This window comes from Manacus vitellinus, unplaced genomic scaffold, assembly GCF_001715985.3.
Source record: "Manacus vitellinus isolate BGI_N305 unplaced genomic scaffold, ASM171598v3 scaffold_24_pilon, whole genome shotgun sequence".
Classification (NCBI taxonomy): Eukaryota; Metazoa; Chordata; class Aves; order Passeriformes; family Pipridae; genus Manacus; species Manacus vitellinus.
This window is the reverse complement of record NW_021939798.1, coordinates 400,211-418,966: the sequence shown is the minus strand read 5'-3', so window position 1 is coordinate 418,966 and position 18,756 is coordinate 400,211. Positions and strand designations below refer to the sequence as shown.

General features: G+C 43.2%; 1 protein-coding gene across 2 annotated transcripts in view; it reads left to right on the top strand.

The window, feature by feature from the left end:
• LOC103766638 (myosin-1B) overlaps window positions 1-18,756 on the top strand; it is a 57,929-nt gene that overhangs the window by 31,514 nt on the left and 7,659 nt on the right. Inside the window, exons 1-20 of one of the 2 annotated variants that reach the window (XM_018073083.1) lie at window positions 8,890-9,108; window positions 9,196-9,339; window positions 9,431-9,587; window positions 11,494-11,521; window positions 11,620-11,734; window positions 11,817-11,909; window positions 12,008-12,071; window positions 12,155-12,253; window positions 12,354-12,457; window positions 12,542-12,680; window positions 13,028-13,146; window positions 13,235-13,384; window positions 13,986-14,156; window positions 14,392-14,698; window positions 15,356-15,438; window positions 16,677-16,764; window positions 16,860-16,977; window positions 17,666-17,789; window positions 17,875-18,011; window positions 18,113-18,368. In XM_018073083.1, coding sequence (XP_017928572.1) covers window positions 8,905-9,108; window positions 9,196-9,339; window positions 9,431-9,587; window positions 11,494-11,521; window positions 11,620-11,734; window positions 11,817-11,909; window positions 12,008-12,071; window positions 12,155-12,253; window positions 12,354-12,457; window positions 12,542-12,680; window positions 13,028-13,146; window positions 13,235-13,384; window positions 13,986-14,156; window positions 14,392-14,698; window positions 15,356-15,438; window positions 16,677-16,764; window positions 16,860-16,977; window positions 17,666-17,789; window positions 17,875-18,011; window positions 18,113-18,368 — 2,700 coding nt within the window. In that variant the 5' untranslated portion in view covers window positions 8,890-8,904. Of the gene's footprint in view, window positions 1-8,889; window positions 9,109-9,195; window positions 9,340-9,430; window positions 9,588-11,493; window positions 11,522-11,619; window positions 11,735-11,816; window positions 11,910-12,007; window positions 12,072-12,154; window positions 12,254-12,353; window positions 12,458-12,541; window positions 12,681-13,027; window positions 13,147-13,234; window positions 13,385-13,985; window positions 14,157-14,391; window positions 14,699-15,355; window positions 15,439-16,676; window positions 16,765-16,859; window positions 16,978-17,665; window positions 17,790-17,874; window positions 18,012-18,112; window positions 18,369-18,756 lie in introns of those variants that run through there. The other variant, XM_029959983.1, reaches the window with a different exon arrangement.

The window sequence follows — 18,756 nt, the reverse complement described above, 5'->3', positions numbered from 1 at the left end:
ATGGATTTTCCCATGGTGCATGGCACAGAGCCAATCTGTGGAGAGGTTCCTTGTTTTCAGGTCATTCATGCTACTACAATTATCTTTAAAAGCACAATTCTATTCATAAAGAATGTCCACATGAGAGCTTCTCAGACAAGACTGTGCAGGTGGTGCAATAACCAGTATGGAGAGGGAGCTGCCCGCAGGGTCCTCCCTTGGGATGACCTGGTTGAGTGTGCCCTGCAGCCAAGAGATTTGTGATGCACAGCACAGCCCTAAGGCTTGTGCTGGATGGGCAGTAGAGCTCAGCATGGGCCTGGGCACACTCAGGTTAACTGTGATGTGGTCACTGGTTTCTCCACTTAGAGTGGTCTCCTGGTCAGGATCAAGACATTCCACCCCTTGATACAGACACAGTTTACATATCTCATAGATATTTTAAGTTAAAGCTTATGTCAATAACATGGGATTTTGAAGTCCTCAGTACAAGGACCAACTGACTCCTTAGGTATATTTGTCTTACACAAAGACAAATGGCCTCTACTAAGATTTATATTTCAACCCATGACCCCAAATCAAATCTCTGGCACAACTCTGAGTTTTCACTCATAAGTACTTGTAACTGAGGTGACTGTGACTTAAAGGATGGCTAATAGCATGGGTTTTAATCCCCATGGGATCAATTAAAATCCATCTCAGTCTTAACCACAGTTAGTATGAAAATCTGTAGACTCCAAACCCCGGTACACACAGAGTTACCCTTGCTCTTTTCAGTGACAAGACACTGTATAAAATGCATATGGTCCATGACTGCACAACAGTCACATAAATAAATCCATGTCATAAAATCACTTAACTAGTGGCCATGGATTTGCAAATGCATTCACCTGTGGTGTGGTTTTTGGAGGATATCATTTATGTCCTCATAATTCAGGACTAAATTCGTAATTGCTCGAGTGTTACAGAGCCTGAAGGGAACTGGACAAGAGGAACAGGAGCAAAAAAAGGTGGCCTTCCAGGGTTGTAAGAGGAAAACCAAAATAAACAAACAAACAAACAAAAGCTATTACCTCACCACTTTAAAGATTTCCTTTTTCATTTAACTGCTAGTCTTCCACTTGCCTGGTTACATATACAAACACATACACCCCTCCTCACTCCCAGGATTGTCAACTTCCCTTGGATTGTACCTACCCGACACCACCTGTGCCCATTATTTGCATTTCCCTTTGTTCAGTATTATGACATACCTCTCTTCCAATTGCTTCAGCCTGTCAAGGTCCTTCTGAATAGACACATAAAATACCATGACAGCTATTCAATAATATCATTTCAAGCAACAGTCTGTGTAAGTGGTAGCAAACCCCCAGAGAGAGGAAGGCTCAGAGATAGTCAGAAAGGATGATGTGCTCAAGAAGCTCAGAACAGAACACAGGAAGTGATGGTAGCTATCTTAAAGGGAGCTGAACTTAACCTTAAGGGAACCTTTGCTTTGGATTAATGGTTGTATCAATGGAGTGGCACAACTGGTTCTTCCCTAAAAGAACCAGTAGAAAGTATAATCCTCCCAAGTCAGACCAGGCAGGGTGGAAGAAAAAGGGGGTGTGGGGTATGTGTGTGTATAAGGCTCAGGCCATAGGGTATAAAAATCAAACAATTTTGTTTAAATAGGCTTGTGTTGGCTTCAACCCACATAATTCTTCCTAGTTACTGGGGATGCTCAGCATCTAGAGACTGGTAACAATAGAATCACAGAATGTTAAGGGTTGGAAGGGACCTTAAAGATCATCTAGTCCCAACCTCCCCTGTCATGGGTAGGGACACCGCCCACTAGACCAACTTGTTCAAGGCCTTATCCAACCTGGCCTTGAACACTAGCAGGGATGGAGCGTCAACAACCTCCCTGGGCAACCTGTTCCAGTATCTCACCTCTCTCATAGTAAAGAATTTCTTCCTAATATCCATCTCCTCCTATCCTAATATCTATCTCCTCTTTCAATTTGTACCCATTACTCCCTGTCCTTTCACTACAGTTCCTGACAACAAGTCTCTGGTCTCTCAGTAGGCCCTTTCAGATACTGGAAGGTGCTCCACACAACCTTCTCCCGGCTGAACAGTCCCCGCTTTCTCAACCTGTCTTTATATGCCTTCCAGTCATCTTATCAAATTCGTGGCCTCCTCTGGACTTGCTGCAGCAGTTCCATGTTCTTCTTTTGTTGGGGCCACACTGTTACAGTTGGAGTCTCACAAGGGCAGAGTAGAGGGGGAGAATTGCCTCCTTTGCCCTGCTGGCCCTGCTTCTTTGGCCCAGGATTCCATTGGTTTCTAGGTTGTGAGTTCTCACTGCTAGTTCATGTTCAGTTTTTCATCCCCCCCACGTCTTTCGCCACAGGGTTGCTCTCAATCACTTCTCTGCCCCACCTGTTGGTGTGTCTGGGATTGCCCTGACCCAGGTGTAAGACCCTGCACTTCACTTTGTTGAACTCCATGAGCACAGACCCAGCCTGTCCAAGTCCCCCTGGATCCATCCCTTCCCTGCAGCGTGTGACTGCACTATCCAGCTCAGTGTTGTCACTGAATGTGCTGAGGGTGTCCCACTGTCCTTTTCCCCACGAAGCTGTTCAACAGGATATGTCCCAGGACTGACCCCTGAGGGACCCCAATGGTCACTCCACGTGGACAGTGAACCATTACCCACAACTCTCTGTGAGCAGCATCCAATCCACCAATGCTGCAGCCCCTACATGGATGGTCACCAAATCTGTCAGGCAAATGGAAATCATTTCTGTATATTGTAATTGCTACATTGTGTTTGTCCTGTGATTTCCATATTCTACTATATCACTCTGCTAAACGTGCATAATTACTCTGTAATTTCAAATATCTTCAAAAAGCTAAAACTGACATTAAAACTTTAAGCCTTTTGTATGTAATATCCAAAAGAGCCTGGACAGAGATTATTGGACCCTGGAAGTCTGGAAACCTCCCTTTAAAAGACTAAAACAACTGTTTCTGAATACCAGTTGTGAGAGTAGCACTGGTAAAACAGTAAACTGCAGAAAATATCAGAAAAGGGAATAGAGATTAGAGGAAAAAAACAAGTGCAGCACGATGCTCTGCCTGGAGTGGGGGTAAAACATCTCAAACAACATCTCAAACAACATCCCATTTGCAAAGCTATCAGTGGGGAATGGAGAAGGGAGGTTGTGCTACTTTTGGTGTTGAATAAAGCTGAAACCAGTCTGAGTCATCAGTCTCAGAGTTAAGCATCCTGATAGGGAGGTGAAGATGTGGCAGATCTGGTAAAGTACCTGAAAAAGGAACCAACAGATTACAATTTACCTAAACCTACCGAGTTCGCATAGCTGGTCCAGAGACACTTGACTGACAGTCCAGCCCTTTACATTGTAAAACCCAGTCCCACAATTCAGTGGGAGGGTTTTCTAACACAGCCCTTCTCAGAGTGTGTGTGGACATTCCTCCCTCAAGTGGGGATGCCCCTCAAGGTCACTCCTCGAGGCTCAGTGAAAGAGGTTGGGCCATTGTTGTTGGTCTGGGTGAGTAACATCAATCTCAATAATTGTTTTTGCTAGTTTCTATATAGTTACTTTAATATTACTTCAATATTGCTTCAAAAATACTGCACTATATTGAACTAGTAGTTACAGCTTCTATACTGTGTAGTAAATAATTCTGATTGAGATCTTTTAGTCTAAAAACTATGATAATAAATTATTTATGTAATTATATCTATTTTGCCGTTCTTAGTCCTGTGGGAGAAAGTTGCTGAGATAGGTAAAATGTGGTATCAAGTCCATATTCCTGCTGACTCCATGCAACACTGTAACCTGTAGTTGCCAGTTAGAAACTTTTTGATAATTTCAGTTATGCCTTGTCTACTTAATCATTTTATTACTGCAAGATGAAAAATCACTTAATCACTTAAATCATAGAATCATAGAATCAACTGGGTTGGAAGGGACCTCCGAGATCATCAAGTCCAACCCTGCCGTGGTTCCCAGGCCACGGCACTGATGCCACATTCAGTCTCATCTTAAAAACCCCCAGGGATGGAGAATCCACTCCCTCCCTGGGCAGCCCATTCCAATGCCTGATTACCCTTTCTGTAAAGAATTTCTTCCTAATACTTAACCTAAACCTCCCCTGGCACAGCTTAAGACCATGCCCTCTTGTCTTACTGATCTCTGCCTGGGAGAAGAGACCAACCCCCCCCTGGCTCCCCCCTCCTGTCAGGGAGTTGCAGAGAGTGAGGAGGTCTCCCCTGAGCCTCCTCTTCTCCGGGCTCAACACCCCCAGCTCCCTCAGCCTCTCCTCACAGCACTTGTGCTCCAGTCCCTTCCCCAACCTCGTTGCTCTCCTCTGGACCTGCTCCAGCCCCTCCATGGCCTTCCTGAGCTGAGGGCCCAGAGCTGGACACAGCACTCCAGGGGTGGCCTCACCAGTGCTGAGTACAGGGCAAGAATCACTTCCCTGGTCCTGCTGTCACACTCTTCCTGGTCCAGGCCAGGATCCATTGGCCCTCTTGGCCACCTGGGCACACTCTGGCTCCTGTTCAGCTTCTGTCCATCCCCACTCCCAGCTCCCTTTCTGCCTGGCTGCTCTCCAGCCACTCTGTCCCCAGCCCAGGGGGCTGCCGGGGGTTGCTGTGGCCAAAGTGCAGGACCCGGCACTTGGCCTTGTTGAACCTCATCCCCTTGGAATCAGCCCAACTCTCCAGCCTGTCCAGGTCCCTCTGCAGAGCCCTCCTGCCTTCCAGCTGATCGACACTCCCCCCCAAATTAGTGTCATCTGCAAATTTGCTGATGGTGGACTCAATCCCCTCACCTAAATCATCAATAAAGATATTAAATACAACTGGGCCCAACACTGATCCCTGAGGACACCACTGGTGACCGGATCCCAACTGGATGCAGCTCCGTTCCCACCACTCTCTGGGCCCTCCAGCCCATTCCTAACCCAGCACAGACGTGCCCCTGTCCAAGCTATGGGCTACCAGCTTTTTCAGGAGTATGCTGTGGGAGACGGTGTCAAAGGCTTTGCTGAAGTCCAGGTAGACTATATCCACAGCCTTCCCCTCATCCAGATTTTTATAAATGATAAACCAAAAAATAACCATAAAATGTGATGAACCATGTAGTTGTTCCCATCTGTGAACTTCACTCCTCTAGATCCAAGGTGAACTAAACAACATTAAACACAATGCAAAGTATTGACTAGACTAAAAGTAGTTTTCATTTATAATTTTAAAATTCTTTTCACTTTGAAATTTTTCTCAGTAAGTGGATAGTGCACTATGGCAACAAATTTTTGAGAGAGATGAGATGATTTTGTGACTTGAAAACATGAGTAGGGACCCCTAGAGGTCCTTTATCACTGACACTTCTGTGGTCCTATGGGGTTATTATTCTTTTTCTACTGCAGACTGGTGAATTTGGGGATCAAAAACCCTCAAAGCATCAAGCAGAAGCTGGCAAAGGAGAAAGGTGAGTTGACGACTGAGGTCAATGACTTGTCCAGTAGCATGAAGTCCACCTTCATAACCAATCACAGGACAAACAGAACCATCACCTCTTTGTAGGTATGAATCTTTTTTCCATCCACAAGTGAAAAAATTTTATGCAATCTTTTCCAAAATTTGAAAACCCAAGAAAGTGGTTTAAGCCCAAGTTGACAGTATCCCATCCCAGTTTAACAAATTCTGTAAAAAGTCTGGAGTTTAACGGGCTCATGAGATGTCAAGAAGACGGAAAAATATTCAGAAAATTCACAGAACATGAAGAGGCAAGGCATAACAAAACTCAGAGCCCTAGAATGGCTTTGGGACCTGATGGTGTTCTCACTGTGGGAAGAATACATGCGAAGTGCTATTTCCTGAACTAGGCAGACAAAACCCAAGCATTATCGAGCTTCTAGCACAGAAAGAAACAGAAGAACAAGTTATCTGTTACAACTTCTTGAATTTGTTGCCTTCCCAGTTGATTTCCATTACTCTAGGAGGTGAAATAAAATACAAGATGCCAAACTGACAGAGAGAATGATATACTGCAAGTGTGATCTTTGAACCAGTGTACTGGCATCCATGTCATGCTCTTTAATTAACATGTGCAGAGGACCCAGGAGGGAAACCGAAATGTAAACAATCATTTTGCAGCTGCAACTAGATCCATAAACACAGCAATAACGGTAAAAGTGGATATTGGATGGGAAGTTTCTTTCAGCTATGTGGATTTCAGCTGCTAAGCTTTCAGTTCCCACACAACTTGGAACACATTATGTCAACAATCATGTTTATCAAAAAATTGCAGATCCATCTTGGAGTTAATTTCATGTGATATATAAAGAACAACCAAGTCTATTCTTTGTTAAGCAATTACATAATGCAGTAGAAGAGGAAAGAGGAAAGGAAAATCTCTCTTTCTCTCCCTTTATCCTGTTTTGCATGCTAAAGGATGGCGTTTTCTTCAAAGAAAATTCTACAGACACACAATATTACCTTTGAAACAGAAATTATAAAATCTCAACATTTATTTTGCAGAAGGACATTGGTAGCCTCAAAAGAATTCTTGATCTCAGAAGTCTCAGTCATACATGCAGTTGGAAGCACACAAAAGTTTTTTAGAGCAATGAGTTGAGAAGACTGGTCACTCTCTCTGACTCTTTTTACAGTGCTTCAACTCCCTGATGTTTGAGGGAAAACATGAGTCTTCAGAATATGGTACAGAATCACAGCACCTCATCCAAGCTCCATGGAAGAACTTAGAATAGTAGATCCTATGTACCTCTTTGCAAAGGAAATGAAAATCCTCCCAGGAGTTCTCTACATTTCTGTGGAGTCTGTGTTTGTGCTTGGGAAGGCTGGAGAAGGTGTGTTTGTGACCTTAATCCCATTCTTTCATTTGGTAACTATAGTCGCAGTCCAAGATCTCTACAATAGCAGCAGATTGCCAAGTTAAAGCTCCCGATACACCTAAAGGCTGAAGGATGTAAAATGCATCCTAAGGAATTCCTGTTCATGTGACACTACGAAATTTCTGCTGGACACACGTTTGAGCAAACCAGCACAGCCAAGCATGGAGAGCAGTAAAATAATACCTTTAAAATTGAATTTCAAATCAGAGCCAATAGGCAATACTTCAGAAGAATGTAAACGATGTAAATAAATGTATGAAGCAAGGGGGATAATCTGATCTTTTGAAAGTACCCAGCAAAAAACTAAGGAGTTGTAAATAGATGCAGTAACACAAGCATGATATGGTTGTCCAGTATTAGAATTAGACCATACTGGATTGTTCCTATTCCTTCTTTCCAGAATATTTCTGAAGAGAATCTCTCCAAAGCTCTTGTAATAATAATCCTTCTCACTGCTGCTGAGTTCTGAGACACACAAATCTTATATGCCAAACAGGAATTCATAGTAACAAGAAGAGAAGCCAACAATTCCAAGACCCAGTCCTACTGTTCTATTTGCTGGACAGCATTTCCTCCTTCCAGATTCCAAGTCAAAATATTTATAGGACTTTTATTCACATAGCTAGGAACACTTCAGATATTTCTAAATATATCCACGAGCCCGAATGGGAATCATGCACTCAGTCTACTTTGCCAAACAATGCTTTGCCAAAAATTTTTTGACCTACGAAAGAGGAGGAGGGAGTTGAATGAGCAAACCAGAACCTATAAAAGTGCTCATAGGACAAGTCTGTTCTGTCTCTGTGGAAAGATTAAAGGTAAGAGTATGGAGGACTGGGTGCTGGCAGAATCTCACTGCATTCCTACTGCTTGTAGAACTGCTTTCCTTAAAGAACTGTCTGTATCAATAGACATTTTGATACTGCATTCAAGTCACCAGCATATTTTTCCCCTATGACTTATCCTTTGGAGTCTGTGCAAAGATAAGAGGCAAGTTGCATTTCTCTTTTTCAGTATTGACCATCTTCCAGCCTGAGAGTCAGCTGGTGTCACAAGAGGTAAGACTGATTTACCTACTCTATAGGAATAGACTCCAAGTTGGCTTTTTTTATGCACCTGTAAGGCCACTTTCCATACCCCTTTACATCTATGCACACTAATGCAGTGCAATTCTACCTAACCTGTGCTGTCTAAAAGAGCAAATTTCCTTTCATAACTGGGTTGGACACATTTGTTTGGTATCTGCTGGGAAATAATTGACCTCTTACGCACAGAACTCCTAAAAGCAGATTGAATGCAAACAAAATCCAGGAAAGAAAAGGTGAAAAACCAGCACATTTTAAGTTAAGATTTTGTCAAATCCCTCTGAATGTTTTTTATTAATTTTTTTTTATTTTCCTCTTTTGGTACAAGTTAATCTTAAAAGATTAGCATGAACTGAAAAAGGCAGAACAAATGGAGGAGACAAAGTCTGATTTATAACTGAGGAAAAATGTTTGCATGGACAACTCATACCTCTGCTTCTGCTTACTCCACATCTTCTTCCTTATGTTGCTCCATCTCTATAGTTGATAAAAATTACATGGTCTAAAATGGGCAAGACAGAAACAATACAAGTGGGCTTTCATAATTTCGATAAGATGACTTCTCTTGGTATTTCTTCTGCTTCTGCAGAATAGTCTTGACCGTGCCATCAATGCAACTTTTCTGTATAGCTTACTGAAACACCACGAGATCTGAACTGAACACATAAACTGCAATAAGAGAGAAAAAATTTAACCTTAATCAAAGAAATCTTTCTTCTTTAAGACCTAAGTAAATTAAAAGACATCTAGGGTGAAAAGCAGGTAGGACAGAGAGGTAGACTGTAAGAATAGGCAGAGCAGAAAACTACCAAGACTCAGGTCTCTGGTACAAAGGACTTTCTTCCTTCCCTCAGCACTCTGCCTCTACTCCAGCGCAGTGCCTTGCTGCATGCCATAAACCACAGCCATGTCGACAGACGCCGAGATGGCCATCTTTGGGGAGGCAGCTCCTTACCTCCGGAAGTCAGAGAAGGAGAGAATCGAGGCCCAGAACAAGCCTTTCGATGCCAAGTCATCCGTCTTTGTGGTACATGCAAAAGAATCCTATGTGAAAAGCACAATCCAGAGCAGGGAATCAGGGAAGGTCACTGTCAAGACTGAAAAGGGAGAGGTGGGTAACATGTAAGATTTACAAACAGCATTTCATTCCCACTCTGGCTCTGAGTTGACATGCTTGTCCCTTGCTGCGCTCTGACAGACCCTGACCGTGAAGGAAGATCAAATCTTCTCCATGAACCCTCCCAAGTATGACAAAATTGAGGACATGGCTATGATGACCCACCTCCACGAACCCGCTGTGCTGTACAACCTCAAAGAGCGTTACGCAGCCTGGATGATCTACGTAAGTGGCAGCAGCAGCTTCCTCTGGGCAGCTGGAGGAACTGCTCTGCCAGGCCCAGGGGAAGCCAACGTGCTGTGTCCCTTCCTCGCAGACCTACTCGGGTCTCTTCTGCGTCACTGTCAACCCCTACAAGTGGCTGCCCGTGTACAACCCGGAGGTGGTGTTGGCCTACCGAGGCAAGAAGCGCCAGGAGGCCCCTCCACACATCTTCTCCATCTCTGACAACGCCTATCAGTTCATGCTGACTGGTGAGTGGCTCTCAGGGTGATTTCACCAAAAAGACATTTTAAAAGTGTTCACAGAGTTTCCCTGATAAATCTGATGATAACATCTAAGTAGGTCATTAAGGTTTATTTCAGCCATGGCATTATTAACTTCTAATTTAAACAGGATTTTTTTCACATCGGTATTTCTAAAAGGGATGTACAGTACCCCTGATACTGTGTCAGGAAAAATAATAAGACAAACAATGGACTAGGTGGAGCAAGGAATATAATTAGGTCTGTAATGAAGCAGTGAAAGTGAACAGGATATGAAATCCACATACATAGAAATATGTGGAAATTCTGTCCAATGATCTAATTCATCAAAGGGCCACAGGAAACATCAATAATAGAACTGTTCAGATTTGTCTTGACAAAACCATGTAACGAAAAATGAAATAAGGTTATGTATTGTTTCCACCTTTTCATTTCTTTCTCTGTGCTATTGAGTTCAGAAGTATTACCCATCATCAGGATTCCTTTGTCATGGGTCCTTACTCTCCCCTTCTCTACTGCTCTAAAACCAGTCTGTGCAGTAGAAAATTAAAACAATTTACTGTATGCAGGGGAAAAAAAGACCATAGAGTGGTACAGAGAAGTAACATGTGGTTCTTCAAGGGTCTTCAATGTCCATGGAACAGCATTATAGAATTACAGAATGGCCTGTGCTGGAAGGGATCTTTAAAAATCACATAGTCCTTCCCTATGACATTTGTAGAGACATCTTCCACTAGATTACATTGCTCAAAGCTCTGTCCACCATGTCCTGGAGCACTTCCAATGATAGGATATTGACAACATCTTTGGGCAACCTGTTACTGCGGCTCACATCCATCATCATAAAATCTACTCTCTTTGAGTCTACAAAACTGTTACCCCTTGTTCTGTCACTACAACTTTGGTAAAAAGTTGTTGTCTTTCTTATAAGCCCTCTTTAAGGACTGAAAGGCTGCAATAAGACATCCCTGGAGCCTTCTCTACCCAGGCTGAACAATCCCAACTCTCTCAGCCTGTCTCCATAAGAGAGATGTTCCAGATCACAGATCATTTTCATAGTGTCCTCTGGACCCACCCTAACAGGTCTGTGTCTGTATTGCACTGGCAACCCCAGATCTGGACAGATTATTCTACGAGGCATCTCACAAGAGTAGAGGAGAGGGGCAGAATCACCTACCTTCCCCTGCTGGCCACATTTTTTTTCATGCAGCCCAGGATCGGATTGGCTTTCTGACTCCAAGTGCCCATTGCCAGTTCATGTCCAATTTTTCATCCTTCAGTACCCCCAAACCTTCTTTGTCGGGTTGCTCTCAAGCCAGTCACCCCTCAGTCTAGGCTGATATTGGAGACTGCTCCAACCTCAGTGCATCACCTTGCATTTGGCCTTGTTGAACTTCATGATGTTCACATGGGCCACCTTCACAATCCTGGCAAGGTCCACCTGGATGGTATCCTTTACCACAGGTTTATAAACTAAACCACTCAGCTTGGTGTGGTCTGCAAATTTGCTGAGGGTGTGCTCAGTCCCACTATGTATGCAGTATTAAACAATATTGGTCTCAGTGCAAATCCTTGGAGGACACCACTCATTAAAGTTTTGGACATGGAACTCGACCATAACCCTCTGGATGCAGCCTTCCAGCCAACTCCTTATCCATGTAACAGTTCACCCATCAAATCCATACCTCTCTAATTTCAGATCATGAACACTGAGTATATGTTCAGAGGTAAGAAAAGGGTGCAAATAACTTTGCAAGGAATTGAAATTGAAAAAAATCTCCTTAGGAGTAAATAAAGACATAAAAAAAGCAACTTCTTTTTTCTTATCATTGTAATATTCAGCATTTTTTTGTTCTTTGCTTATAAAGCCTATTTTTTTCTGCCTCTTCCCCAGATCGGGAGAACCAGTCCATCCTGATCACGTACGTACACCCCCTGCTCGGGTCCCTGAGGGGCTGCCCAGGGCCAGGGCCCCTCCTGCCTGACCACACGCTCTCTGCTTCTCTCCTTGCTCTGACAGCGGAGAATCCGGTGCCGGGAAGACTGTGAACACAAAGCGTGTCATCCAGTACTTTGCAACAATTGCAGCCAGTGGGGACAAGAAGAAGGAGGAGCAGACATCAGGCAAAATGCAGGTGAGGTCCCTGCAGGAGTAGGAACCTGAAACTATCAAATTTATTTAGGAGCTAAATCATGACAAGAAGATTTCCATTTTAGGGGACACTTGAGGATCAAATCATCAGTGCCAACCCACTGCTGGAGGCCTTTGGAAACGCCAAGACCGTGAGGAACGACAACTCCTCGCGCTTTGTGAGTTGTTACCTGGGACAACAGTTGAGATTGACTCAAATATTCTTGCAGTCGGGATTGGTAAAATAGATCTCAATTGACTTTTCTGCTGCTTTCAGGGTAAATTCATCAGAATCCACTTTGGGGCCACAGGCAAACTGGCTTCTGCTGACATTGAAACATGTAAGAGCCCCTCCTGGCCTGATCCCCTTCCTTCCAGCCTTCCTCAGTTCTTGTGCTTAACTCTGTCCTGCCATCCTTGCCAGATCTGCTGGAGAAGTCCAGAGTCACTTTCCAGCTCAAGGCAGAAAGAAGCTACCACATCTTTTATCAGATCATGTCCAACAAGAAGCCAGAGCTGATTGGTAGGAAAGATCACTAACTCTTCCAGGCAAAGGTCACCGCATTTAACTCCTTTATGTGCCAATTGCATATGACCCATGTCTGTTCTGTCCCTATTTTCAGAGATGTTACTGATCACCACCAACCCATATGACTATCAGTACGTGAGTCAAGGTGAGATCACTGTTCCCAGCATTAACGACCAGGAAGAGCTGATGGCCACGGATGTAAGTTCAGAAGTTTTCTAGGTGAACTTTTATTTCTCTGACCTTTAGCAGCTGGCGTACTTACTCTAGTGACACTTTTTTCAGACTGCCATTGACATCCTGGGCTTCACTCCTGACGAGAAAACAGCCATCTACAAGCTGACAGGGGCCGTCATGCACTACGGGAACCTGAAGTTCAAGCAGAAGCAGCGTGAGGAGCAGGCAGAGCCTGATGGCACTGAAGGTACCAGCGCAACATATACCAAAGCACTGTAGACACCAAACACTCACAAAAATACAGGCAGCAATTCAGGGTCAGAATCCTTGACTCAGCCTTTCCTCAGTGCCAGTATTGTAGAAGTGTGTCCTAACCAGACACACTGTTCTCTGGAGGAACACAACTCAGTGGAAGCTGCAGATTATTTTGAGCAATGCAAAATATTAAGTCCAGTGACTACTAAAGAATGTTTCCATTAATATGTTTTTTATCTTTACTAATAATTTGATATTTACTCGAATTTCCTTTTGATAATTTTTTTAAGAAACACTAAGGTCTACTTTTACATTAACAATTGACTTTTGGGGCTTTAGTTGCTGACAAGGCTGCCTACCTGATGGGTCTGAATTCAGCAGACCTGCTCAAGGCCCTCTGCTACCCCCGAGTCAAGGTGGGGAACGAATATGTGACCAAGGGCCAAACAGTGCAGCAGGTAACAAAACCCCCGTTCTGTTGACAAATCCTCTAGACTTTCTCTTCTATGCTGCATGAAGACTACAAGCCTTCTGTTTTACATTTAGGTGTACAATTCAGTGGGTGCCCTGGCAAAGGCTGTGTTTGAGAAGATGTTCCTGTGGATGGTTGTTCGCATCAACCAACAGCTGGACACGAAGCAGCCCAGGCAGTACTTCATTGGTGTGCTGGACATTGCTGGCTTCGAGATCTTTGATGTAAGGAATAGGAGTTTATCATTGTGATTTTTGAAGTAACTCTATTATGTGTTGAAGTACTTCCCTTTTTTTTTTCATAAATGGTTTGATCCTTTCATATTCTATCTAAAGCATCATGATTCCAACAGGTTTTTAATTGGGAATAGATTTTTGTGTTGCACATATGCCAGTGGAAATCTCTAAGGGCAATTTTTCAACCTATTACAAGCAGTAGACTAAGATGGCATTTGGTACCTAATAATGAGACACTAGTTCCACAGAAAAAATTTGTGCTTAGAAGGCTTAGGACGTGTTTTGATATCAGCATTTGAAAATGTTGGATACACTGTTGTGCTGTGGACGATCCTGTAACTGAATTAACTCAGTCTAGTAGATATCAAAACTCATAAATTTTAATCATTGAGATGACCTAAGCTTCTAGGGTCATAAATCTATGGAGAAAGTTTAGCTTGAGCCAAGAGACACACTAGCAGAAATTCCAAACTCCTGGATGAGTAAAGAAGGAACACTGGCAGATCCTCCTGTGTTTGGTACAAAAAGCCAGCACTGTTCTTTATTACTCTATTTACATTAATAGTAATCTCTATTTGTAACTGTGCAGTTCAACAGCCTGGAGCAGCTGTGCATCAACTTCACCAATGAAAAACTGCAACAGTTCTTCAACCATCACATGTTCGTGCTAGAGCAGGAGGAGTACAAGAAGGAGGGAATTGAGTGGGAGTTTATTGACTTTGGGATGGACCTGGCTGCCTGCATTGAGCTCATTGAGAAGGTATTTCTGTAATTCACAATGTGAAGTATTTTCAGAAATGCATTAATTTTATATATATTTATAGATGTAGATGGAAAGGGTAAATATTGCAAACACATAAGTTTAGATTATTTTACAATTTGCTGAGTGGAAGAACAATCCCTGAGAGCAGTAATATTGTCCCACTCAGGAATTTATTTCATCTGTCAGTCTTTCTGCCTTTTCACATCTTCCTTCTTCCTTGTGCTTCTTCCAGCCCATGGGCATCTTCTCCATCCTGGAAGAGGAGTGCATGTTCCCCAAGGCAACTGACACCTCTTTCAAGAACAAGCTCTATGACCAGCACCTGGGCAAGTCCAACAACTTCCAGAAGCCCAAGCCTGGCAAAGGCAAGGCTGAGGCCCACTTCTCCCTGGTGCACTACGCTGGCACAGTGGACTACAACATCACTGGGTGGCTTGACAAGAACAAGGACCCTCTGAATGAAACAGTGGTGGGGCTGTATCAGAAATCATCCCTGAAGACTCTAGCCTTACTCTTTGCCTCTGCTGGAGGAGAGGCAGGTCAGTTCTCTGAAATTCATATTTTCATATTTATTTAATGATTCTACCAGAGCCATAGGGGCCCCCTGGTGGTCTAGTGGTTAGGATGCGGCACTCTCCCAGTCAGGGAACTCCTCCGGGCAGATGGAGCTCGTCAGCCCTGTAAGGCCATCCATCTAAGAGAAGGTCACTCTAAACAAACCTACGTCCTGAGGACCTCGCTGCCACCGTCCGAGCTCGCTCGGCCCCGGTAGATGAACCTTAGGATTAAAGGGTGGGCTCAGTTCAGCACACACTGTGTCTCACCTAAAAAATCCACTGCGCAGGCTCGAAGGGTAATGACCTTTCCCAAATCTTCTTTCCCAAATCTTCGTTCGCGAAGACTGGCCATGATGACCAGAGCCATGAATATCAGCTAGTGTTGTAAAGAAACTGCACGTTGTGCAGAGCCTCCCCTCGCTTGAATTTATTAATAAAGAAAAAGATCCAATGTATTTCAGGCCTTCCACTCAGCCATTATCGTCCCTCGGATTATCACATACCTTTGGTCCTGTGTTCCTTCAGATTGAGTGTTGACTCTATTGCTTTCTAGGTTCCATTTTTATCATGACTGGTATATATGAACAAACTTGTTCTACAAAAGTTATAAAATCATCTTTTTTTTTTGGTGTTCTTCAGAGGCTAGTGGTGGTGGTGGTGGTGGCAAGAAGGGAGGCAAGAAGAAGGGTTCTTCTTTCCAGACAGTGTCAGCTCTGTTCAGGGTGAGTACAAAAGTCATTCTCTCTACTTTTTCCTGAGTTTTTTTGTTTGGTTGGTTTTGGTTTTTTGGCAACAAAGCCATTTCACTGCACCTGTTAAAATTTTTTTGCATCAAGAACATCTCTGGTTATTCATAAAAGAGCTGACAGGAAGTCAGCTGAGGCCAGCTGAGGAAGATACATCTTGATCTTGCCTTTCTTCAATTGCTGGAAAAAGTACTTAATTCAGGCTACAGTTTTATTTATTTACAAGTACACTGGTTGGCAGGATCGAGCTCTTCATCCTCTCCCTTTGCCATATGAGGACAATGGTCGATCTGGGTACCTGCCTCAGGGAATCTTAAGCCTTGATCGCACATGCAAATGTGTGTGCATTTGCACATGATAATATATAAGACATAATACCTAACACATTGCTTTCACACGATTCTACATATGAAGACAAGGCAATAGAGAAATGCCAAAGCCAATTACCTTTCTACCAATGGGCAGAGCTTAAGGCAGACTGAAACACTCTTGTTTCTGCACTTGTGATATGTAACTAGTATGCAGCACCCTGAACAGTTTCTCACACTGTGAAAGAGGTGTTTGCCTGAACAGCTTTGCCCTTGCTCCAAACCAGGGCTAAATTGATATGTGTTAGGACCTAGTTAGTAAAACTGATAGCTAAAGTCAGATATAGTTCCTGGATTTGCTTTTAAAAGCACTTCTACAAAGGGGTGCTGCAGGGCCTGCCACTCATACCTTTGTTCTACGATTTCTGACCCCCATTCTCACTGAACAGGGAATCTTTCCTGTCATGTCCTGCTCAATCTTTGTCAAATGTATCTTCACAAGTAGCATCTAAGGCCATTAAGCTTCCCTTTCCCAGCCTTCTCTGCAAACACGGTCCTTGTCCCTCTTCTCTTTTTGTTTTTTTCTGATCACATCAATAGTGTTTTCCACACAGTAAGGATCTGGAGATTACAAAGAATCATCTTTTACTCAAAATTATGCTTTTTGCTATGAACAACAAGTCACCATTCTCCATAGATGTCCTGGCTCAGTGCATGTATCCCTCTGTCTCATAAAAACACATGACTTTCTCTCATGCTCAAGAGTGAAAGGCAGAAGAAAAATTCAGATGGCTTTAGTTGGGAATTGCAAACCCATTAACACCTTCCAAGACTTTACTCACATCTGGAAGTATAACTAAAGAAGTACCATTTCTAAATGAAAAATCTTTACGCATAAACCCACAGGAAAACCTGAACAAGCTGATGACCAATCTGCGGAGCACTCACCCCCATTTTGTGCGCTGTATCATCCCCAATGAATCTAAAACACCTGGTAAGAACCCCAAGTTCAGAGAAGAAATAGTCTGATAAAGCCATTATTCTCTATGCTTTATCATGAAGTATCAAATGGTTTTCTTATTTGCTCAGGTGCCATGGAGCACGAGCTGGTGCTGCACCAGCTGCGCTGTAACGGCGTGTTAGAAGGGATCAGGATCTGCAGAAAAGGATTCCCGAGCAGAATCCTTTATGCTGACTTCAAACAGAGGTCAGTCTCATTTCTGCTTCCCATTCTTTGTTGAAGAAGTCTTACATCTTAAATATTTTAACACTTCTGGATATTTTTTAATGCAAACTCCTTCCAATTATAACCGAAAGAAAGGAAGAAGTTGGAATGCATAACCAAAGGCAACATTCATGGTTAGCAAAAGAGAAATTGTTGAGAAATTAAGAGTGTCAGGTGTCCTCACCGACCACTGTCCATCACGCAACTGAGCTTTGCCAGGGTCTCTGAGTACGGAAGCACAGTAGAGCAACACAAGTCACTGATTACAAGATTAAAACCAGCAGTTTGGGATGTGGTTTCAATATGTTCTCAGGAAAAAATTACAAACTCTCTCAGAGTTCTTTGGTCATTGTATCAGCTGCAAGTTTCAGGGGACAAGGCTTTCCGCCTATACACATAGTGACAATGTTCCTCTGCAGCAATTTTCTACAACATAGTTTAAGTAAAAAAGATATAGATTGAAGTGACTGGAGATCAGCGTCCTCTTTTCATCTGTGACCAGAAAAGTTTCCTTGATTTTGTTACCCTCATGATAAGGGTATCTCTAAACAAGGGACGAAATTCCAATTTCCTCAGCCTGATTCTGCTGCAACACTGATGTTGGTTTCAATAAACATTATAACCTTATGACTTGACATTGCCTTCTTTCACATTTCCTCTAATTCCACAGATACAAGGTGCTTAATGCCAGTGCCATCCCAGAGGGACAGTTCATCGACAGCAAGAAGGCTTCCGAGAAGCTCCTTGGCTCAATCGATGTGGACCACACCCAGTACAAATTTGGACACACTAAGGTACAAACCCCCCATTCCCTCACTCACTCAGTGCCTGTGCTTTGCCCGGCCTGACAGCGATGTGCTGCAACATTCCCTCTCTAAGGTGTTCTTCAAAGCTGGGCTGCTGGGGCTCCTGGAGGAGATGAGGGATGAGAAGCTGGCACAGCTCATCACCCGCACACAGGCCGTGTGCAGGGGTTACCTGATGAGGGTGGAGTACCGGAGAATGGTGGAGAGAAGGTACGCATTCCTCGTCTTCAGTTAAACTCACTGTGCTTGAGGGAAAGTGTTGACACTTTTCAAACTGAAAATATTCATTGTACATGTGAATTATGCTCCAGAGAGTCCATCTTCTGCATTCAGTACAACGTTCGTTCATTCATGAATGTCAAACACTGGCCCTGGATGAAACTGTTCTTCAAGATCAAGCCCTTGCTGAAGAGTGCAGAGTCTGAGAAGGAGATGGCCAACATGAAGGGAGAGTTTGAGAAAACCAAGGAAGAGCTTGCAAAGTCTGAGGCAAAGCGGAAGGAGCTGGAGGAGAAAATGGCTTCTCTAATGCAAGAAAAAAATGATCTGCAGCTCCAAGTGCAATCTGTAAGTATTATTTGTGTTTCTTCCAGGTATTCTCACAGTACATAACTCTCATGCTACACAATAAGTTTTCTTAGAAAATATTTTAATATGAATCACTAAAGGTAAAATTCAGACCACTCAGTGTCAACATTATAATATGATGTTCCAGCTTGGGAAGGACTTTTCAAGCATGGTAAGCCCATAAGTCTGTTTCTCCATAAAAGCTCACAATATAAGGTCCAACTGTAATCACTGGAAATTTAGTATATACAGTTAACAGAGTCTGTAGAGCAATTCTCTGACACCATTGGTTTCAATCAGTTGCCCAAATATGCTTTATGTCATTTCTTATGATACATGTAATGTCACCTGTCTTTCTGCAACCACTATTCCAGGAAGACACAAAACC